Source organism: Carassius auratus, chromosome 3 (assembly GCF_003368295.1).
Source record: "Carassius auratus strain Wakin chromosome 3, ASM336829v1, whole genome shotgun sequence".
In the NCBI taxonomy this organism is placed as follows: domain Eukaryota; kingdom Metazoa; phylum Chordata; class Actinopteri; order Cypriniformes; family Cyprinidae; genus Carassius; species Carassius auratus.
In genome coordinates, this window is record NC_039245.1 from 8,613,328 (window position 1) to 8,637,305 (window position 23,978).

General features: G+C 39.0%; 1 protein-coding gene across 2 annotated transcripts in view; it reads left to right on the forward strand.

Annotated features, from left to right (window-relative positions):
- Positions 1-2,390: 2,390 nt before the first annotated feature.
- LOC113046659 (liprin-alpha-3-like) overlaps positions 2,391-23,978 on the forward strand; it is a 32,129-nt gene continuing 10,541 nt past the window's right edge. Inside the window, exons 1-20 of one of the 2 annotated variants that reach the window (XM_026207539.1) lie at positions 2,391-2,848; positions 5,236-6,295; positions 12,139-12,240; positions 13,181-13,345; positions 13,850-13,924; positions 14,022-14,081; positions 14,160-14,288; positions 15,383-15,475; positions 16,291-16,343; positions 16,456-16,549; positions 18,032-18,166; positions 18,265-18,348; positions 18,984-19,115; positions 20,057-20,119; positions 20,237-20,316; positions 21,343-21,508; positions 21,602-21,795; positions 22,775-23,015; positions 23,102-23,235; positions 23,366-23,517. In XM_026207539.1, coding sequence (XP_026063324.1) covers positions 5,966-6,295; positions 12,139-12,240; positions 13,181-13,345; positions 13,850-13,924; positions 14,022-14,081; positions 14,160-14,288; positions 15,383-15,475; positions 16,291-16,343; positions 16,456-16,549; positions 18,032-18,166; positions 18,265-18,348; positions 18,984-19,115; positions 20,057-20,119; positions 20,237-20,316; positions 21,343-21,508; positions 21,602-21,795; positions 22,775-23,015; positions 23,102-23,235; positions 23,366-23,517 — 2,482 coding nt within the window. In that variant the 5' untranslated portion in view covers positions 2,391-2,848; positions 5,236-5,965. The remainder of the gene's footprint in view (positions 2,849-5,235; positions 6,296-12,138; positions 12,241-13,180; positions 13,346-13,849; positions 13,925-14,021; positions 14,082-14,159; positions 14,289-15,382; positions 15,476-16,290; positions 16,344-16,455; positions 16,550-18,031; positions 18,167-18,264; positions 18,349-18,983; positions 19,116-20,056; positions 20,120-20,236; positions 20,317-21,342; positions 21,509-21,601; positions 21,796-22,774; positions 23,016-23,101; positions 23,236-23,365; positions 23,518-23,978) is intronic. The other variant, XM_026207548.1, reaches the window with a different exon arrangement.

Below are 23,978 nucleotides of genomic sequence, written 5' to 3' on the forward strand. Positions count from 1 at the left end.
ACAAGGGTATTGTACGCCAAGAAGAACCATAACATACAGAATTCTAATAAATAGTTTGAATGTTAAAAAAAGCACAATGGTCATTAATCTGCTGTTGGTTTTTGGTGCATCACATAAATTGACATCTGTGCTCTCTGAAATTTAAAGGTTCAACATTTTTATTGATTTATTTTTGTTTGTTCCCCCAAAGAATCTTTCTGTGAACCATTTTTTAGTGCAAAGATTATTTTAGTACCCTCCTGAGGAATGTAAAAGTTCCATGGAACCATAAATGCAGAGAACCTTTATTTTTAAGAGCCTGTAAAGAACATTGTGTGGAACTGAAAGATTCCATGAATGTTTAAATGTTCTTAAAGAAAACCTTTGTTTTTAAAGCATCAAACTTCTTAAAGGGATAGTTAAAACATGAAAACATGCATCATAACCATGTTCTGTGCAATGTAAAAGATAATTAGAAAAATTTTCTCTTTTTTTGGGTGGGGGGGGGGGGGTCATTTGGTGGAAATCAATAGTAAAACTATTTGGTTACCAACTTACTTCAAAATATCTTCTTTTGATTTCCACAGAAGAAAATAGAGTTATACAGATTTGGAATAACACGAAGGTGAGCAAAAGATGGCAGAACTGTAAATGTGGGGGTGAACTTTGCCTAAAAAAATCTTTAAACGTTATGGTTTTCTTAAATTGGAGGCTTTGTTGTGACCATCTGCTCATCCTGAACTTTTCTTTTACCCATGAGGACTAGGGTTGGTTATATTCCAGTGTACATCAGCAGTGTCCTCTCCTTATCTCTTTTCCGAAGTGCACACTGGCTCGGAAGGCTCTGATGATGCAGCTGCAAAAGACACTCTGATAAACACCATGTTGCCTCTGTTGCCATGGTGACCGACTGTGCATGGGTAGAGATGCTAGTACTACAAGCTATGCAAGTTACAGACACGCTGTAATGCACAGGAGTAGTGTTATGCTTAAGACATCAATTTTAACACCTTGGTATATTCGGGTATGTCATGTAAAAATGGCATATAAAATCCTGCCATGGTTTGGGGGTTTTCAAAGTGAGAAGTAAAAAGCTAGAAGAAGTAGAAAAGCTAAGAAAATATGAATTGAGGCATTTTTCAAAGCAGAAATCCCACACTTTATTCTTGTGCAGCAATGGCTCCAGCTGCAAGTTATACCATTGCATAACTGTGTCTTTAAATCCTCTCCTTGTGCACAACGATGACATCATCCTCTAAAAACACATTACGTCATCCCTTTCGGGACCCTTCTCATAGCGCCACCCTGCTCTCCCCCTGTTTTATTGGCCTTTATCAATGCAGAAGCCCTCCTCGTCGTTTGGTTTATTGGTGGAGGAGTCTCTGGTGTCTGTTTTTTATTTGCTTGCAGCATTTATGGCCGTGGCCTCCGCCACTCAAGGGGCTCCTCGACTCAAGGCGCGTCTCGCGGGTCATTTGATTTTCCCCAAGCGCACGCACTACGTCATGCGGATAGCTTGTTATTGTGATTATCTCATGACTAGATATAAAATATAGCTTACATCACAAATTATTTGCATTTTTGTAGAAGAAAGTTTTTTTTCTCCACCTAACGAGTCATAGGGTGTCTGAGCAGAGTTTGAAACTTTTCCAAATGTAGTCAAAGTAAGGTGGCGTTACAAACAAGACTACTAGGCTATTTTTACTTTTTTAAATATAAATGTTTCGACTGCATTTTCAGATGTGTCAGTGGCTAAACATAATTTAGTTTGTTATTAAATTAAGTTAGTGTGCGCTAAATGTGAACAAACGCACATCTCTAGCACTCGTGCGCTTTCTGATATCGGACGGGAAAATAGCTTGTAGCCTAATTATAAATGTAGAAATCCTTTGTTTTGTTTAAAATGTCTTTTGAGGTGTTTAACGGTTAGCTAGCTATGCTAGATGTTACAAAAGGCAATTTAACATGCACTAGAGTAGGCTACTGTGCAAATGAAAGCTGATGGAGATGTCTATAAACGTAATAAACCGAAGTCTTTATATAATATACACTTTATATTTACATCAGTTTGACCACTGGTGCAATAGGCTACTCAAGTGTGTTCTTGTAAGATGTGTAGCCTGTATTTAAATAGATATTTTTTTAATAAACATTTAGTTTCATAGAGTAGCCTAATTGGTTTGGCTAGAAAAAATTATTTCGACAAGGAGTAGATGCAAAATATTATTTCACTCTAAACACAGTTATCGTCAATTTAACATTTGAAGACCCAATAAAAGCCGCACTTGAGTGATGATGCAATGAGACGCTGTAAAAAAAATGATGTGATTGTTAACAAGTGCGGATGGTTAGAGAGGCGCAGTACTGAAAACAGCCGCTAGAGGGAGTGGATGTGGCGGCACAGAGAGAGCAGACCGACTGCTGAAGCTCTCAGTGGTACCCGGCCAGCGCTGAACCAGTTGGACCTTTCGCCCATGAATTCTCATGCACCGCTCTTAAAATAACACGTTCATCCTCTTGTGTGGGGAAAGGTGCTGGAGCACAGCAGCCCCAGCAACAGCTCGCGTTTGTGCTGGCTGTGGTGGCGAAGCAGGCGCGAATGTTTCTTTAAGAGCCAGCACCTTTACATCGAGAGGGAGGGAGGGAGGAAGAGAGAGAGAGAGGGACTGGAGTTGTCTGTGGTTAGGTGTAACGTTTGCTCGCTCGGTGCCGTCGTTACATGTGTGAGGAAGAGGGAAGGGGGGAGGCTGATAACTGGGCGAATTCGGCACCCGAAAGCGCTGCTCTCCGATGGGGTCGACGGGGATGAAATGATGATGATGATGATGATGATGATGATGTCTAGCGTTTACTCTCGACGATGACAACGGTGAGCGGTGCATATTTCAGCATCGCATGCATTTTCTTGTGTATTTTCGCATGTTGGTGTGTGTGATATCGCCCAGCTGTGGAGAAGAGGAGGGGGATGGAGGACTTGGGAGGAGGGGGCGAGGCGAAAGGATGGGAGGAATAGAATAAAACAGCAACATTTGAAGAAATGACACGATGCTTTGTTCGTTAGACAAGTCAAAATGTAATCATTTCGTTTCGACGGCATGTCCAGTCGCGTATCTGCAGAAGAGAGACGGCACATATATATATCATGGTGGAGCAGGAATACGTCAACACACACACCAGCCCAGTTTGAGCGCTGAGCGGCGTTTTTTATTTTTATTATTTTCATCGAGCCATTCATGTTAGTGCGGAATAAACAAGATCAGCAGCATCCAATCACGCACGGGTTCCCTTTAAACGACACCCGTTTCTTCCTCGTCCACGGACACACAAAAAGCGGTGCCCGGCTACATGATCGTTACACACCATGATTTCATTTCCGTATATCATGCGCATCCATTAGCCTCGCGACTATTAGGCTTTACAGAGTCTGTAACATTATCAGAAGACGAACGGAAAATAAAAGCGTTGTAGGGAACGGTTGTGGTCTATATTGAACGGTTCTGAAATAGGTGTGTGTCGGAGAAAGAGGGAGACAGAAAGACGGAGGGACGGACAGACAGACAGCCAGAGAGACAAAACAAACGGGATTGGGTGTAGATTTGAATGTTCTGCATGACAGTCGCGGAATCGAGGCTGGTACATTGTGTTTATTCGCCTCGACGTCGTTAAAATTCAAGACTGGGTGTATTTAGCACGATTTGTGGCCTGCGCGAGGAATCACTGCCCTATTGATTCTTCCAAATTCCGGTCGACATTCACTGGAACTGGACGCTCTTTCATGCTATTCCCAGATTTCTGTGAGGGGGAAACCCGATGGTTACAATGTTATTTTTAGTTTGATGCTCCCCAATGTGTCTGCCACCATCTAGTGCTGACTCCTGTGTCGAAGAGCCGAGTGATTTGAGTGCTAAGTCCATGTCTCTCACTCGGTGCTTTTACATGCACGGGGATATTCTGATGTGCATCAAAATGTGGTCATATTGTGATTAGGCAAGGGTCATGCCAACACATTGATTGCCATAAGCAGGTTAATCTAGTGTTTTGGCTTCTGGAAATCTTGATTAGATAGCACATGCTTGTATAATTAAGATTTGTGGGTCGTATTCGGAATATCGACTGTAACTGAACATTCCTTTTTATCTACATCCATGCAAATGTAGTTTTTGATATCAGATATAAACAAATTAAGTATTTTGAGAAATCAAACCCTTTTTCTTTTCTAAAGAAGATTTTATAAAATTGAAAGAATCATCACGGCTTATATTTGTAAGAGTCTTGTGACCTCTATTTCGCAAATCGTAGCTTTTGAGTTGAGTTAAATTACTCTTCAAAATGACCAAAGTGCACTATAAATGTTCAGGATGTGCTGATATGTCACTATTTCTGGAGCATATGGAAATCTGTTTTCAGAATAAAGGCTTACCCGGAATATGAATCAAAAAGTTGTGTACATGTCAATGATGTCACGGTCAAGACTGGCATATTACTTTTAAGCAGTTCTGTTTTCCATTTAGTGTCTTTAATCACAGTAGGTTTTAAAGCTTTAAATGATCAATAGCCCTATTCGGACGGGACTAGTTTTCTAAACTACATTTGAGTTACGATTTTGTTCCACCTGAAGTCTGCGATACCAATTCGGACGGGACTAACATCTCCATGTTTATTACAGAGGTGGGAGGGTCTGTTTTGTGCATATGGGCATCACAGAGATCACGTGTTCCATGTGCGTGCATTGCATATATTCTTTCGGATTTATTACCATTAGTATTATTACACAATTTATACTAAATGGCTAGTATAGCTAAACAATGTTAATGTATGGTTTCTTTAGTTTAACTTGTCTTCCTTTTTTTATAGTAGGGTAATCCCATGTTTAAATGTTCATAAAGGTACATCTGCAATTGAACAGGACAGATCATTCCCCACTTATCTATCCCAATGCATTAAAAAAGCATGGGAAAGCATTTGTAATCACAAAAGTAAAATGTCATAAAAGTTGCTCTCCAAATTCTTTTTGGTTTTGTTTATTGTATTATTTTCTCCATGTATACTGTCTTGTCTTTCCCTTTTTTGGGATCCCAAGAGTCAATAAAAGTGCTATTGTAAAAAAAAAAGTCTACTGGGAAACTTGCTGTTTTAAAATGGTTTGCTCAGAGACTGTGAATTCACTGGATTGGATGGATAATGCTTTATTTCTTCATATCTTGCCCAGCTTTGACCATTTGTGCTAATGTCACTCTCCTTTATTTCCCTCTTCAGCTCTCCTTTACTTGAAGTTCGAACCCATTGGGTAGAAGACTGTCCTCCATGCCCACCCTTCCTTTTCCCCAATCCAGTCCTTGCGACCCAGTGACTTTCCCCTCCTACTTTCTCCTGCCACTTATGTCCCACCTGAGACCACGCCCTGCTGCTCCACCCAAACGCACCCAAGCCAAGGATTTTGAATAGCACATACTAAGAGCCAATCAGGAGCCTTGAAGCCATTCAGGAAATAGCAACACAACTCATGAATCTACCTGAGCACTGAGGGAAGAATAAAGGAAAAGCTGTGGATAATAAACTCATTGTAAAGAAAACAACTCTAACAGTACATGTCCACCCTTGAAGAAGAGCACAGCAATTAGGAGATTCCAGACGGAAAGCTTGAATAGAGGCTGAATTCAAACAGACACTCACTGAGGGACAGGAAATAGAGGAAAAGAAAGAGAGAACAACTGCACGCATAGTTTAACATATCTGCAATACTCACATTCCCACACACATTACAGACTGTTAATGTACACGTTCTTACCATAGACCACACACTAAACCACCCGAAACACCCGCATGTGAATGACAAGTTGTTTATCTGTGTGCCGTAGGCTCTCCGGCACACAAACACCATCAGATTCACAGTCCCACACTGTGATCCTCGCAAATTGCTCTGTTTGTAGGGCCAATACATACACACACTCGCCCTTAAACTCTCGCACCTGTTCACGGCCTCAAGATGATGTGTGAGGTGATGCCCACCATCTCCGAGGATGGCCGGGGTGGTGGTGGAGGCCCGTCCTCTCCTGCTGGAGGTGGTGGGGGTATGGGGGGCGGAGCAGGGGGCATGGGTGGTGGCTATGGGGGCCGGGAAGCCCGCGGTGGAGACGAGGGGGGGAGCACTGGAAATCTGGAGTCTCTGATGGTGAACATGCTGACGGAGAGAGAGCGGCTGCTAGAGAGTCTCAGAGAGACCCAGGAGAGTCTCGGCACGGCACAGCTACGTCTGCGAGAGCTGGGTCACGAGAAGGACTCGCTACAGAGACAGCTCTCCATCGCACTGCCACAGGTACGCATCCTCTATGGGTGTTCAAAACATTATTGGAAGGTTCAAGAGATTCATAATGTGTATATTTTGTAATCATATTGATATTTATTGTGCTAATTGTAATTTAAAATCATAAGTAACACCTTTGTTTGGAATAACATGTTTTAAAGGAATACCAGGGGTTCATTCAAAGTTACATTGTTTGCTCAAATGACAGCGTTTGGGGCATATTATTGATTGCTACAACAATTATTTATGCTACTTTTATAAAAATAAAAAAAACTAAGCAAAATCTCAGTGAGGGACTTACAGTGGAAGTAAGTGTAAACATTAAAATACTGATTACTGAGAAACACAAAAACACAAGATGTTAACATGGTTTTATTGTGTAAAGTTATATCCAATTTTACGATGTTCCCATGACAGCACAACATCACAAACAAACAAATGTCTACAAAAATGATGATTTAAATATATTTACAGTACTAATCAAGTAATACACAAGTTTTTAACAGAGGAATTGATGTAAGCGCTTTCGCAAAAATGTAGCTTTAAAATTAGGTCCTGTTGTCTTCCATTGTAAGTTTCTTGCCTATTAGAATTATTCTGTGTACAAAAAGATCCACTGTTTGTTTTCAGTAGCCTAGGAAGGTATAAAGCACAGATGAACATAAGTCACTTTCTAATCAGTTTTCTGTTTGTTCAGCACGGCGAATGCATGTGACCAATTTGAAAATGAGCAAAATCTGCATTCACGTTCTTCCCCCTTGTGCAAAATCCACAAGGATTCTGATTAAAATGACACTAGTTTGCGCACAAATTGTGTGCACGCCATAACATTGTTTTTTTTTTTTTTTTAAGTTAAGGGCTGAAACTTTTTTTTGGTGAAAATTATGACACAAATGCTGTCAGTTGAGCTTAAAGGGGGAATTTACAGCTGGAAAGTGGCTGTATATGCAATAGAAATGGGAAAACCCATAATGCACTTTTGATTTTGACGTCACCCCTATTATCTGACTGTCTGTGGATGGGAATATGAAAATGCAGAAGTTCAGTCTTAAGTTTTATCGAAAGCTCAGGAGCTGTCAAAGGTCTTGAGGTCTTGATGGTCATGGTGCTGGCTTTTGCTGAATTATCACTGATAATCTGGCTGCACGTAACACAGAGCTTATCCATTAACTTGGATTGAACCTGGAATATTCCCTTAAGAATTTGGATGGAATAGTTTGCATGGAAAAACAGGTCATTGAGATGAACCATGTCTAATGAGGAGCTGCCAGTGACGTATAAGTGATGTCACACACAGACGGGTGTAAAGAATGTTAAAGGGTCAGAACTGAGCTTGTCTGGTTAGTATCATGTCCGTTGTTAGCATTGGGCAATGTGTATTCATATTTGTCTGATTTTGGCTGACATTTAAGATAAACTATCTTCTAGATCGCTGTGGGCTTTTCTGGTCATTTTTGCATCAGGTCCTGAACTGTTTTGTCTCTGATCTAATTTAAGGTGTTACATATACACTTACTTTTTGAGATTATCTGCTTATCTATGATTCTGTGACTTGTTTTACAAGGCAGTATAATCTTTCGAACAGTCCTGGTTGTTTCATTGGTAGGTTTTGTCTAATAATGAATTTGAATGCTTTAATGACATCATAGCAGCGGTGAGGTATGAACTTGGCCAATGGATAAATCTGTCAGGCATAACAGTTGTATATGGGGTCAGAACAGTATTAAAGTGAATATATGTACAAATGCATGACTTTATTCAAATTGAGGTTTGCAAATGATTTTGTATTACAAATAGATTTTTTAATCTGCATTTGCAAATCTTCACATTATGATTGTCACCTTAGATTCGTGTTTGCAGATTTTGAGATTCACATATACATTTCACAAATGATCAACTCAAGTAATCTTGTCTCTGCAATATGTCTTTTTATTGGAGAGTCGTGTCATGTTTAAATGTTACAATTACACAGAAACAAAATTCAAAGTAATACTTTTAGTTTAGTAATTTGAGTCACTCACTTCGTTGCAGGCTTCCTTGCTGCCTGTCACATTATATTTAGTGCTCAAAGACATATAAGTACACTGGAAAATTTGGAGAGCGACACCGACTTTGATTTGTAGTAAAGTGAATCTTCTAAGTTATGTTGTGTGTGTACAAAATAAAGGAGTTGCTTCAAATATCTCTCTGGACCATATGTTCCTATTGCAGAGAAAAAAAGTTGCTCTTTGTAAAATGTGTGGATTTCAATCAAATTCAGTTGTCACAATCTGAATTTTCAGGTTGTTCATTTGGTTGCGATGAGATGTGAATGTTCCTGTGTAAATGTAACATTTCAGCACAACATCACTCCTTTTCCATTAAAGTGCATTGTACAGCAGAAGGACAACATTGAGTTGAATGTAACTGTATTAATTCATCAACATATTTTTTTTCATTTCACCATAGATTGAACAAAATGTCATGTACTTTATTACATTGTTTCTAGAAACAAGAAAAACTAAATTGTAATCGTGTAAGAAACTAATTTAACATATATTCATTGAAAACAACATCTTCTGCAGTTTTTCATTAACTATATTTCATCTTATTCACAGGTAAATAAAACAAAATACTTTTTTAACAAAGGTAATTTTTAAAGTCTGAAGAAAATATACTTGTACCAGTGGTCTCAAACTCAATTCCTGGGGGGCCACAGCTCTGCAGAGTTCAGCTCCAACCAGCTCCAAATCACACCTGCTTGGAAGTTTCTAGTAATCCTGAAGACCTTGATTAGCTGGATCAGGTGTTTGATTAGGGTTGGAGCAAAACTGTGCAGAGCTGTGGCCCTCCAGGAATTGAGTTTAAGACCAATGATTTGTACTAATGAATTTGTGAATCATAACCTGTAAGAAAAGTCACAATTCCAAGGCGACCCACAGATGTGGTACAATTTGCAAATGCGGATTGAACAATACATTTTTTAATTCAAAATAACTGAACAAATCGTCCGTGCATTTGGATATTTATGAATCCTGTTTTGTTCATGTGAATTAGGTTACACATTTATGATTCTGTATTTGTGAACATATTCATTTTTATACAATTCTAACTCCATATTTTTATACCAATTAAAAATCAACGTCTGTACCGACATGTGGCTTGAAATAACAGAGAGACCCATTTTCGGTGGGAATGACTGGATATTTAAGGAGCATAGCAACACAGAGATAGGGAGAATCAATATGTATTTCTCTTTCTCACACAAACATTTGTTAACACTGAAATAAGCAGACACATATTGAGAGCAGAGATACATTAAGCAGGGTTCAGTCGGTGCATCCCATCAGCATTGAGCATATGAGAGAAAAATGAATCGAGAAAGAGGCAAAAGCTAAAAAAAAAGAGGATGTAAAGCCATTGTTGAGGTCCTTTGAGTCAGTGGAGCCGTAGTGGGAGCTTGAATGAGAGAGCGAAATAAGGCAGGACATTATCACGCAGTTGTGTTTGGCGTACTTGTGCCAAACATAATTCTAGTCCAATCTCAGCAAGGTACATTTCCAGAATGCCAAAGTCCTATGGGCCCACTGAGTTACCATCTGTGTACCACTATACCACTCCTAAGCTCAGCCCCCCCATTCCTCCTTTCCTCTCCTCCTCCTTGCTCCAGCTTCTTTCCCCTATTTTTGCATGTTGGCAGAAAGTAAGGCAGTTAGATATAGACAGGATGGCGACGTGACCCACCAAACGCATTCATCATGAAGGAAAGGAAACATGATTGGCCGAATTGAGCTCAGAAGGTACATGCAGCGTGATTAGTCGAGAATTGTGCTTTGCTTGTAAAAGGCCTTTTGATTGGGGTTTGGTTTGTGGAGGGAATGGGATTGCTTCGTAAGATTGGCTCGGATTCAAATCTCCTTTTGTTTTTCTTGAGTCGCCGACTTGATTGATCCAGGATTTGAGTCACTTTTTAGATTAAGTTATTAGTGCTTCTTTACGTCATCTCGCAAACATATTTAGCATCATCTAAAAAAAAAAAAACCTAACATCTGCTCTGCATTTAAATAAATGGACACACCGAATACATAATTACACATGCAATAGCAGTTTTGTCTGCGTAAGACAGGGAAGGGTTGTGGTGCGTGATTCTTGAGGAAGGTGCCCGATCACATATAAGCAGCTGGACAAAGATGGTGTGGCTTTAGGCTTGCAGTGGCAGCCATGTGAGGCCATATGTCATCTTACACAACATGGTGCTATGAAGACCTTACACCCGAGAGTTGCTCATTGGAGTGTTCAGAATGTGGACTTTGTCATCTGCTCACACAGAAGCAGTAAAAGTAACGAATGCTGATTCAGTCTTATATACACACAAACACGGGCTGGTTGCACGATACAAACATTGATACCAGTAACTCAGTTACTAATCACCAGCCTTGTATTACTTATGAAAAGATGCTGCAATGTCAATGTTGGTAATTAGCATAGTATCATGTTTTAAAAGTTAATGCATTAACATGTTCAGTTGTTGGATTTGGCAGTTTGTTTGCAGAATGTATATAAAAAGAGGAGGTAAAGAGCTGAAATTTTGCAACACTTCTCACAGACTATAAGGCTACAGCAAAAACATAACTGCCACAAAACACACGGGAAGTCCAAACAAACTCTCAACTCAAGGCAAATGTGCAGTAATTTAATAATCTTTCTTTACACTTTTGTAACACAGTGTTTCCATCTGCTGTCGTCTGATGGTCTTCATATTGATGAGAACAGAAATACATTTTAACTTTCGATGATCAGTAAATTCTCTATTCAAGGAGTGTAAATGCCTACTTTTCTTGTGCAGCCTGGAATGCTGATATGTAAAATTATTAAACATGACACATTGTGTGAAAATTCTGTTTCTCTATGTTTCAACAAAAATGATGTAATATGATTTCAACAAGTGATTTTAATGATCTCATGTTAACCCACGAGACGTTCACATCTCACTCCCCAAACTGCTGAACTATGCTGGAGAGCAGTAATGACCAAATTATGGTATTGTCCCACAGTACCTTTTTTTTGTTCAGTTGTACTTCCTTTATTACTATATACTGTGCAACCCTCACACAGACATACATTCACCGCTGTCCTCACCTTGTGTTAAGCTGGTGTCATTGAAAGTTTTTGTATGTTGTAATTGCAGTAGATTTTTTAAACGTTCTGGTCTTTTGTTATTTTTATGGTTTCATTGTTGGGTGGTTACTGCTGTATATAATAGTTGTGAGTCTTCTTGTTGTTATTTTGCTTTAATTTCAGACATTTCAAATTCTCATTCAAGTTTTTCATCCAATATTTGTATTTTACTTTGATTTCATCAACAGCATTTTTAATAGTTTTAGTTATAGATATAGATATATATAAAGGTATTGAAATTACTAAGCAAATCCAGTGATTATTTCATCTTCGAAACAGCTGAACTTCTTGTATCAGCCTGCAAACACAACTTTTCAGACAGTCTGATATTAAACCCTGTGGGCTCTTACACCTAGTGAAATGTTCTGAATTCAGCCAATCAGATTAGAGCTTGCCGGATTGAGAAAGTGTGTGTTTCAGTTGTGTGTATGCAGTGTGTCTCAGACGGTCAGTGTGTCTGTTGGGTGGTCTGTGGGCAGGCTGTCTGAACCCCAGACTACACGGTGGACACATGTATGTGGTGTATGTGTTTATTTCTACATTATGTGTGTGTGGTTTGAGTGATCCGTAAATATATTTCAGACTGACCACTGCACTGGATACACACTCTTTGGTTTATTTGTGTTGATTGCTATGAGCCTGTAAAGTTCAGAACAGAGTTAATTTTCTGTTGTGTGTGTGTGTGTGTGTGTGAGCAGGAGTTTGCCGTGTTGACCAAAGAGCTGAATGTATGTCGGGAGCAGCTGCTGGAGAGAGAAGAGGAGATTGCTGAGCTCAAGGCAGAGAGGAACAATACACGGGTCAGTAACTCCATAACCATAATCTGTGCGGGTGAAACAGACATCACACACACACACACACACACACACACACACACACACACACACACACACACACACACATTGTATATATAATTGGTAACACTTTAGAAAAAGGTTCTATTAGTTAATGTTAGTTAATGTATTAATTAACATGAACAAACCACGAACAATACATTTATTACTGTATTTATTAATCTTTGTTAATGTGAGTTAATGAAATAAAATTAATCATTGTTAGTTCATGCTTGATTCTTGTTTTTATTTTTTGGGAAAATACATTTCTACTTTAATTCAGCAAGGATGAATGAAATTGATTAAAATAAATACAGTAAAGACATTTATAATATTCCAGAAGATTTCTATTTTATGGAAATAAAGCTGTTCTTTTGACATTTTTATTCATCAAAGACTCCTGAAAAAGTGTATCACGGTTTCCACAAATATATTAAGCAGCACAGCTGTTTCCATCATTAATAATGATAAGAAATGTTTCTTGAGCAGCAAATCAGCATATTAGTATGATTTCTGAAGAATCATGTGACACTGAAGATTGAAGTAATGATGCTGACAGTTCAGCTTTGCCATCACAGGAATAAATTATTTTAAATGTGAAATATATTAAAATAGAATACTGTACAGTTAAAAGTGTAATATTATTTCGCATTATTACTGTTTTTACTAGAATTTTGATCTAATAAATACAGCCTTGAGCCATTGAGCATAAAATACTTAAAACATAACAAAAAATCTTCCTGACCCCAACATTTTGAATGGTAAAGTATGTGACTCCCCTAAGACTGTTCTCTGGGAGTCAGGCCTACTCTGGGAAAAGTTGACTAGAGTAAAGAAAGGGGTAAGAACTATCCCCGTCTCCCATTTGAAATTCTTACTTTCTCAGTTTCTTCCCTGTGCCGTCTAGCTGCTGCTGGAGCATCTGGAGTGTCTGGTGTCTCGTCACGAGCGCTCTCTGAGGATGACTGTGGTGAAGAGGCAGGCTCAGTCTCCGGCTGGAGTCTCCAGCGAGGTGGAGGTGCTCAAGGCCCTCAAGTCTCTGTTCGAACACCATAAAGCCCTGGACGAAAAGGTCAGCAGCCCTTCCCTGCTCTCTCCTGTCCTACGATATTTTGGCATGATGATAAATCCAAATATCTGAATTTTTTGTGACCACAGCTGTTGTTTGGTTTCTGTTTTCATTGTGTTTTTCTGGTTAGTTCTGCTCAGGAGGCCTAAACACAGGGGCCTAAAGTTTCAAAAATGAAGAAAAGCACCCATATGACTCATATGCTGTATTTAAAGTCTTCTTAAGCTATACAATAGCTTTGTGTGAAGGAAAATAACAAAATCAAACCATTACTTCTCTGATGGTTTCATTTGGTCCTTTCAAAAAACCTAATAATTCTGTTTTAAGGCATAGCTATCAGTGAAGCTGGACACCTTCTCATTTTGCACGTTATGAGTTCATTAAGCAGATTATCAGTGTTTAAACAGTCAGACATCTACAGAATTACTGCGTCTCTTCATGGAGGTGAGGTTTTTTTGGACTGGTTCTCCCGGTTGATTCATCGTGTATTGTTCTCCTCTCCCTCAGGTGCGTGAGAGATTGCGTGTGGCTTTAGAGAGAGTTGCCGTTCTCGAGGAAGAGCTGGGAGCTTCCACAAATGAGGTGAATATCATACTTTTGCAACGTATCTCTGTACCTCCTTTTCTCTCTTTATGTGGCACGCTGGTCTTGCATGCTTAGATTTGTTCGCTACACTTAGGTTCTGTCTTTACGGGATCAGATTAAAAGGAGAGAACGGGGTTTGGACAATGGAAAGGAGGTGAGTCAGAACTACTTGGATAATGTTTCGAATCTTTTCAATCTTTTTTCCCCTCATGTTCCTCTGTTGTTCACACAGCGGCTCCCGAACGGCCCCTCCTCCATCTTGGATGATGGCGAGATTGACAGACAGAGAGAGGGAGAGATAGAGAGACAGAGAGCAGAGCTTTCACAGTTGAAAGAAAGACTGGCGCTCATGTGCAGACAGGTGAGTGTTGCACTGCTGCTTATAGAGGGAGCATTTTAAGGCATCATTGGCACACTTTGAACAAGACAAGATGATTCAAAAGGAAGCCAAATTCTAGCCAAAGAGAGAATGCTATCCCATAATGCAGGGGTGTCCAACCTTACCCAGCGTATTTCCCTAGAAGTCTCTAGTAATACTAAAACCCCTTGATTTTCAGCTCCAGGTGTATTTAATTTGGGGTTGGAGCTAAACTCTGCAGGAAGGTCATATCCATATCTCATATTTATATTCAATTTAAAAAAGATATAAATTATTCATTAAAAAATATTCCATTAAAAAAATATATATTTTAGGTATTTTGCCAATTTATGTACACTACTGTTCAAAAGTCTGGGGTTGGTACAGTAAGATGTTTTTAATGGTTTTGTATATTTGAAAATCACACACACACACACACACACACACACACACACACACACACACTAAAATACAGTAATATTGTGAAATAGTATTACTAAAATAATAGTTATTTTAAATAATGTTTTCTACTTCTACTAATGAAACTAAAACCCTAAACATTTGAATGGTAGTGTATGTCTATTATAGAGTTAGCTCCACTGCAATAATGTGAAAACAAAGTGTGCTCCTGTCTGTGTGGACTCTGCCAAATCAGTGACTTGTCAGGTTTCATGATGGGGTTAGGATCCTGCCTTAGAAGACAGCTGGGTTTTGAACCATAGCTTCTAAGTGTGTATGATGCAAATATAATGTTCACAGACACAGGAAAGGAAACACGAGGCAGACGAGCTGGGAGAAGACCTATAGTATGACACACTCAAAGCACATTTTGGATGAGAAGGTTCCAGTTAGTCGGGCATTCCTCTGGTTGCCATAGAGATACAGAATCGGAGGAGATGCTGAGCGAAAGACTGTGTCACATCAGCTGCCCTCTGGTGGATGTGTGCAGCATTCCTAATTGCAAAAAAAAAAAAGAAGAAGAAAAAAAGAAATGTCGGAGGGAGAAATGACTACTGGAGTGTATCCAGGTTTCATTGGCTGGTCTTTGTGTTTGCATGCATTCATGTTTGCATGCGTTCCTTGTCTCCAATGTGCAGGTTGGAGAGATCGAGGAGCAGCTCACTACCGCCAGAAGGGAATTAGCTAAATCTGAGGAAGCCAATCAGAAGCATCAGAGGGACGTGAAAGAGGTGGGTCAGAAGTTAAATTCTCATCAAGAGCTCTTCAAAACAAAATCAAGAGCCCCATGTCACGCAACCGTGGTTCTGCTGTCATCCCGCCTCCCTTCCCATTCAGAAGGGTTTCCTTCCACGATGCAGTGATTAATTGCTGGTAAAGTGCTCTAGTTGTTGACGGGTGTGTCTGTCGGCCAAAGCGAGATCAATCAAACTGCCAACAAAATAATCAGCTGTCTGTCTGACGCTCCTCATGGAAGAGGTCTAATTTTCTGTATAATAGAAGCATGCTGTATTCTCCTGCGGGAACACAAAGACTCTGCGACTTGGCAACGGCGTCTGTTTCATGTCACCGACTCGCCACTTACGGAATTTTCCGGAATTGCCGGTAGCTACCGTGGCTTGGCGTCCTATTTACATCGAATGCCTTGAGCAGATTTTTGCTTCTAAGTCATAAAGTACAGTTTTGATAATAGCAAATTAAGTTTTTTTTTTCTTCATTTCCCTGGACATGCTGCTTGTCGTTCTTTTCGCTATACTGATTTTCCATTGCCTCTTCTTTCTCCCTCTTAGCCGTTATGTAATATTTGATACTGCTCTTTTTTGTTTCGCAATAAATGTTAATAGTCAGCTCCATTTGAAGTAAACAGTTACGGTGGAACTGCTGTCTAGACAGACGCCCAACCATAATAATGTTACCAAATGGTCTGATTGTGATTGTTTAGTGTGTGTTTGTGTTTCTGCAATCAGTTAACCATATGTTGTTGTCTTTTATTCTTTATGACATCATCTCTCTTTTATCTCATAATTTTCCACCCCCTCATTCCCAGGCGCTGTGTCAAAGAGAGGACATGGAGGAAAGAATTACCACCTTAGAGCGCAGGTAAACACTCACTCACTGTTGTGACCCCACTCTGGAATACACACAGATAGGGTTGCCGTTCTGATTTCTCAAGCAGCCTGCGGATTCACACGGTGTGTGTTTCTGTCTGTAGGTACCTCAGCGCCCAGAGGGAGGCAACCTCTCTCCATGACATCAAAGACAAGCTGGAGAATGAGCTTGCCAGCAAAGAGTCTTTATACAGACAGGTACAAAAGAAAGATCATGTACAGACACACATGAAAGGTGTAACATTTAACAGTGTATTCATCAACAGTCTCTGGGGCTTATTCTCAGGGTATGGCGCCATTTGTGCCTGAAGATTTGGTTTTGTTTTTATTTAATCTGAAAACATTTCAAGACTTTTCTTTCTTTGCAGTTTTCAAGATGTCTTTTGTATTTTAACACCTTAAAGTTTCAGGGCCATAACCACCATGAGGACCCGGTCCAATATTCAGATTATTGGTCAATAGATAGACCTAGACTCTTTATTACTAACCACAGCATCAAACTATTATTGTTCCTTTAAAGCCTTTCAATCTTTACAAGGCCAAATTTATTTTCGTTTTTTTTAGGAAAATGAATAGACAGTACAAACTTGATATTTGTTCTTAATTTTATTCTTAAGGTTTTTATTAAATATAATTTAAACTAATATTTAAATGTTCTGGGTTGGTAAGACTTTTTAATGGTTTTGAATAAAGGCTCTTATGTTCACCAAGGCTTAATTTAATTTAATTAAATATACAATACATTTCTTTTTTATATTCTTAAATATTATTACAATTTAAAGTAACTGTTGTATGTGTTGATTTATTTATGGTGCTCAAAAACAATTTTACTGACATCAGTATTAGCATTAGTTTTACTGGTGCTGCTTAATATTTTTGTGGAAACTGTGGTACATTTTTTCAGGATTTGCTGATATATAGAAAGTTCAAAAGAACACCATTTGTTTTTTTTTTAAGTCTTTGCTGTCACTTTCCTTTAAATTAATCCTTGTTAAATTAAATATTAATCAAAAATAATGTAGTGGTTATGAATGTGGACATGTAAACTGGTTGATATTTTGATGAATAAATAAAATAAGAAACTAACCTTTTATTTTATTATCACAACAAATAAATCTGGAAATTTGTTTTCTACTTTTTTTTTTTTTGCTGTCAAATCGTAAGTTCAACAAACCCCACAATGGAAATATATCACTATATATTCACAGTAAATAGAGATGGACTACAGATTTAGACATTCTTAACTATGGAACCTAAGAAAGTGTTAATGCACCTAAATTAATGTTTGCATTTAAATCCAAGTGAATTTATTTTGTTGTTTTAGAGGTTTGGGGGTTTGAAGTCTGTTATTGTGTCTACAAGAATTTAGAATTAGTTTCCAGGCTCTGTGTTCTGTCTGGACGTGTTGGCTTTATGCAACATGTCTTTGCTGTTCATACGTATCGAAATGATCACTAGTTATAGATAACGTAATGACTAAACTTTACATCTTGCCTAGGTTTGTACCTGATTTTTGTTCATGAGTTTTCTTTTGCTTCTTTGGTGGCTTCATTTCTGACAAAACGAAGTTCCATTGGGTTTTTACCAAGTCTCCACCAAAAACAAAGCACTGTTTTTCCTGAAGACAATGTGTTCATTATGGTGTTCTGTATTGTTTGGCCTCATTGTTCTGTCACTCAGAGTGAAGAGAAGAACAGGCAGCTCCAGGAGCGTCTAGACGATGCTAAACAGAAGCTGCAGCAAACCCTCCAGAGGGCCGAGACGCTGCCCGAGATCGAGGCTCAGCTCGCCCAGAGGGTGGCGGCACTCAACAAGGTGTGTGCTGTCAGGTTCAGATCTGTTTGACGTGCTGTGCTATTGACTCAACTCCAAACTAATGTTAAGAAACGTTTTATCTTTGCTCTGTTGTTTAGGCGGAGGAGCGTCATGGCAACTTTGAGGAGCGACTGAGACAGTTGGAGGCACAACTTGAAGAGAAAAATCAGGAGCTACAGAGGGTGACTCATCCGCTCTTTTTCCGTTTGTTCAGCATGTTAGACTCAAATATAGTGAAGTATTTTCACTATGGATGGGATTTTTATTAAAATGCACAAATATTGAGTTTAAACAAACATTCCTAAACGAGCTAATATCCGCAACCTGTATTTCATTTAAAATAAAAAAGTAAATAAAATATTGCTTTAGACATCTTCGAAATGCATTAAATAAATAAATTTTAAACATGTTTCAGAATATTTTAAATACAATTAAAGATAATTAAGATTCAGCTGGAGAATCCGAAATCAATTTTGTATGAGTATTTCACATATGAAACAAAAATAAACAAAAAAACTTAGTTTATGTAGTTCATTTATATTTAAAGTTCTGATCTGAGAAGCAACCATTTTTCCTTTTATAGCACTTTGCTTCTTTTGCCATCATTAAGCGAATCTCTTTCTGATGGGATGTGTGATTTTAACGAGAAACAGTTATATTACTTCGATTTGCTTGAAAACAGACAGCATCATCTCTCATCACTTTGATGTACCGTATCGTTTATTCACTGTTAGTCAAGTATATACTCAATATGCATCATTCTTCTTTCTCTGTCCGTGTCTTTTCCCTCTCTTTTTCTCTCCCTCCCTCCCCCCAGGCGAGGCAGAGGGAGCGGATGAATGACGAACACAACAAGCGTCTCTCTGACACGGTGGACAAGCTTCTGTCGGAGTCCAACGAGAGACTGCAGCTGCACCTGAAGGAGAGAATGGCTGCCCTGGAGGAGAAGGTGTGGGCCCTCCACAATTTCAGATTTGGTTTCTTTGACAACGTTGCACACACATCCAGAAAACAGAAAAATAGCCTTGACATGTCACCACGTCTTTGATGTTAACCTCCAAATCCAGATGTTGCCTCAGTTCTGTTCATGTCTAATAGGAGTTCCAGGCTTCCTCTATGTGTCCTCACTCATTATTTTAGCACAAAAGCAGGTGTTTCATGCCCAATGCATCTCTCATCAGAGAATCCATGATGAATGGCTGAAACAATAATTTGCGCTTAATGTCAGAAACAGAAGACATGAGATGGAAGACATGCGACTGGAATGGTGTAGGCATGTGCAAAACGACATATTTTCAGAATCTGCTAGTTGCACGATGTCTGGACAACCACGGTAGTTAACTAATCAGTTTTGAGGAAGCATAATTAGGCTGTTTCTGGTTCCTCTGACCTGGATGTGTTTGTAAGAGGCCTTTTAAAAAGGTGTGTTCAAAAACAGATTGAAGAAGCGCAAGTCTCAAGATTCATTTTTAACACTTAGGAAAACTATTTTAATATAACGTTTTAAAAACACATGATGCTCAGGGATCCTAAGGTCCTGTAAATATGAAGGGAATTCAAAAGCATGACTTCTATTTCTAGAACATCATAGAAAAGCCTAGATTTGTTTCTACTTAAATTTTTAAGTAATTATTTTTATTTATTGTTATATATTTTTATTGATTATTTGATTATAATTTTTTTTTTTCAAGAAACAGTACACTCAGATAGTATGCTAATTTAAGAAAAACATATCAAAACCTAAAACAAGAAAAGAGTTGATGATGATGATGCTAACCACGCCACTGTCATGGGTTTGATTTCCAGGAAACACACATTAGATCAGATTGGATAAGAACACCTTACAACTGAATGAAATGATATGTAAGCATCTGGTGTTATATGTTACAGAACGCTCTCTCTGAGGAACTCGCTAACATGAAGAAGATCCAAGACGATCTCTTAGCGAACAAGGTACGTTTCTCTTTAAACTATAACGGTATTGTAAAAAACAAAGAAAAGAAGATTCTGTTCACTTGACCTGAGTCCAGATGGCTACATTATCTTATACTAAAATCGTATTCCTCCCAGGATCAGCTGATTGCAGAGCTGGAGAGGCTTCAACTAGAGCTGGACCAGCTGAGAGGAAGACCTGGTTCCTCTTACTCACGGTAAGATGCATAACATTGCTGCTGTCCTCTTCAAAAGTCATTTAGGAAGTATATGACATTCACAATCAATTTTACTTCAGTATGTAACATTCAAAATTTGGAGTCATTTTTTTAGAAATCAGTATTACTATTAATACTCAATGAGGGACATCGAATGCCCATTTTCCACAAGTTGGTATGATTCTTTAGGGTCTTCATCAAATGTCCGTTACATACTTTGGTTAAAATTCCTCAGTGATCATGTAAAAGAACACCATTTTTACTTTATCAAAACCAGCTCTGTTCAAAGCAAACCATTTGTTTGCATGTCTCTTTAAAAAATGATAATGAGCTACTACTGACCCCGCCCTTCTCCTCTTTTTGGTTGTGTTGACTCAAGACAAATGAGTTGCTGGCTTACATGGCTCAGAACCAGCTGCAAACTGAAACATCTCACTAGATGACATAGTTTCAGACTTTAACATCACATTTTTTTCACCTTTTGAAATGCAAAAACAGCACAAAAAAGGGGACATCGGATGAAATGTTTCAAATATTTCAATAAACTCTGTTCAAATATTTTTTTATAAACTGCTCTTTGGAACTTAAAAAAAAAAAAAATATCCTGATTTCTAAAAAAATATTTAGCTGCACAGCTGTTTTTCTACATTGAAAATAATAAGAAATGTTTCTTGAGCAGCAAATCAGCTTATTAAACAGAATTCTGAAGGATCATTTTACACTGAAAACTGGAGTAATGCCTGCTGAAAATTCAGCTTTGGCATCACAGGAATACATTTTTAAAGCTTATTTAAAGTGTAATAATATTTCATCATATTAATGTTTTATTAAAAAAATCTAATTGACCCCAAACTTTTTGAACAGTATTTGTATTTCTGAGTGGAGCAGGATATTTATTGAGAGAACAACATTGGACGGGATGATTTTATCCATCAGGAATCAATTGCATTGTGAAAAATGGGCAGACACTGACCAGTTTTGATTTTATGTTGACTTTAACCATGGCCTCCACTGCTTCTTTATTAGGTCTCTGCCAGGAAGTGCTCTGGAGCTGAGGTACTCCCAGGGAGGTGGGTCACTTCCTGCGGGCTCCACCACCCACCTAGATCACTATGGAAACACAGGCACAGGAGGCGTGGTCAGACGGGCTCATCGTGGACGCTGGAGCGGGGCAAGGGAAGACGCTAGCAAAGTGAGAGCATCTTTGTATGAACCTACTAATAAATTGATAAAAATGGATTCATATGAAATTATACTAGTCGTTTCTTACATTTCTTTTGTTCAGTACGTCGAATGGGACAGCGGAGCTATGGTGGGCACTGGGTTTGAGGGTGGTGTGGAGGACAGGTGTTCTGATGATGAAGAGGATCGCGGGACGCTCTTCGAATCCGAGCTGCTGTCACCAAGCGGTCAGACAGATGTGCAGACTCTCGCTATCATGTTGCAGGAGCAGCTGGAGGCCATCAACAAAGAGATTAAGTGAGTTTACTCCAGACGGAGGGACCTTGAGGCCGCTTGAAAAAACAAACTTTCATTTAATGAGAAAGACATTTGAAATGGAGAGTGCTCAGAAAGGGAGGTTAATGGGAAAGATCAGGAGAGGCACTTGATAAAGAAAGTATAGGGCAGGGAGCATCAGTGCATAAAAGTGATTTCAAAATCGACTAATTGGTAGGTTGCTTGAACTCAGTCTTAAGAAAACCTTAGTTCACCTGACTCCGACTGGACCTTTTACACAACACATAATATATAAATATACATATATACAGAGTTCTGGCACGAAACTCTAGATGGCACAGTCCGATAGGTCTAACTCAATCTGACCTAATGACATCATCACATGGCACAGATATCATTCAAATATATGACTAGGACTTACTGTAGCAGCTGCAGATTGCTTCAGAAACCCTCCACCTTCCCCCATTTTGTATCAAAAATATTTACTTTTATTTTTTTATCAGTTTAATGCATCCTTGCTGAATAAAAGTATTACTGTATAAAAAATTCCTAACCTCAAACTTTTTGTTTCATTCTCTCTCTCTTTAGGTTTTGTAAATATGAAAAATCCATGTTCTTTTTCAATTTAAGGCCTTAAATTGGAGCCAAAAGTGTGTTATTTTCAGATTTATATTAATATTTCATGTTGTATGAGGGAATACAGCACTTGTGATCTATATATATTTATATATATAATGATAATGAGACAGGGGAAAAGTATTGCAATTTTTAACAGCTGGTGAACTATTAAAACATTGAGAGCCAATCAGAATCCATCCTGGTTTACAAAACTGCAGTGCATGCTTATAATAAACAGAACAGTAGTATCCATTGTTAACGCTCATATACTGTAGTTATCTGTATAGTTTGTGCTGTATAGTAGTCATTCTTTATGTAAACAGGCTTGCCTCATGACACCTTCAGAAGCCTTTGTCTTACCCTCCTTTCATATTTTCTTCAGGCTGATTCAGGAAGAGAAGGAGAGCACAGAGCTTCGTGCTGAAGAAATCGAGAGCAGAGTCAGCAGCGTGGCTCTGGATGGCCCCCCCATCCCCCCGACCTCTCTGGGGCGGGACAGCACAGGGCGTGGCTTCATCCCCCCATCCCTCACATCCTCCACCCTGGCATCGCCCTCTCCGCCCAGCTCCGGGCACTCCACTCCTCGCCTGCCCCACTCACCTGCACGCGAGACAGACAGACAGGTAGGAGCATGCGTGTCATCATTCATAAGTATTGCTATCACACATTGAATAAACGTGCAAACACCTGACTCTTTTCTGGCCATCAGAACAACAAAGATGACGACAGGTCCCTGGCCCTTTTGGATTCCACCCCTCCTCCCACCCCTCGTGCTCTGCGATTGGACAGGATGACGCACACCCACCCTGGTGCATTGTTGGATGACAGTCGTGAGTTCCGCAGGTGCGCTAACTGGCCCGGCCCGTAATCCCTCTTTACATAGGACTGTTATTCTGAGAATGAACTATAGAAAATGTCAAACCCTTTTTCAATCTTAATGCACTTTTTAAGAGAGCTTTCTGTGGTTTTCCAGTCTCTCAGCTGATGGCAGCAGCTCAAACAGCAGCCAGGACTCCCTCCACAAGGCCAGCAAAAAGAAAAGCATCAAGTCTTCCATCGGCCGGCTCTTTGGGAAGAAGGATAAGGTCAGAATGGGTCAGCCCGGACGTGAGTCAGCATCTCTGGGTGAGTCCTACTTAAAAATACTTAAAAACAGAAAAAGTGCTTGACAACAAAATAAAAAAAGAACACTGCACAAAATCAGAGGGATATACTTTAATTATCCAGAAATGTTCCTTAAGGCCCCTATGAAATTGCTGACTTCTTTCCTAATGAAACCATTTGTTTGCATAGGAAAAATATCAAAGGGCTCATTGCCTTTTTAAGTAAAGAATAACATTTATTTATGTCACAGTCATTCAACATGATTTGCTATATGAAAGGTGTTTCCTTTAGCATAAGTGGGAGGGATATTCTTATTCAAGAGAGCATTTGATTAGATAAGAATTTGTATAGTACAACACGAGTCATCAATATTTGTTTGATTCATTCTCCTGGAAAAGAAAAACTGAATGTCTTGCATACTGTATGTACACTAGCATTTAAAAGCCGCCTGGCAAAATTTTTAATGTTTCTGAAAAAAGTAT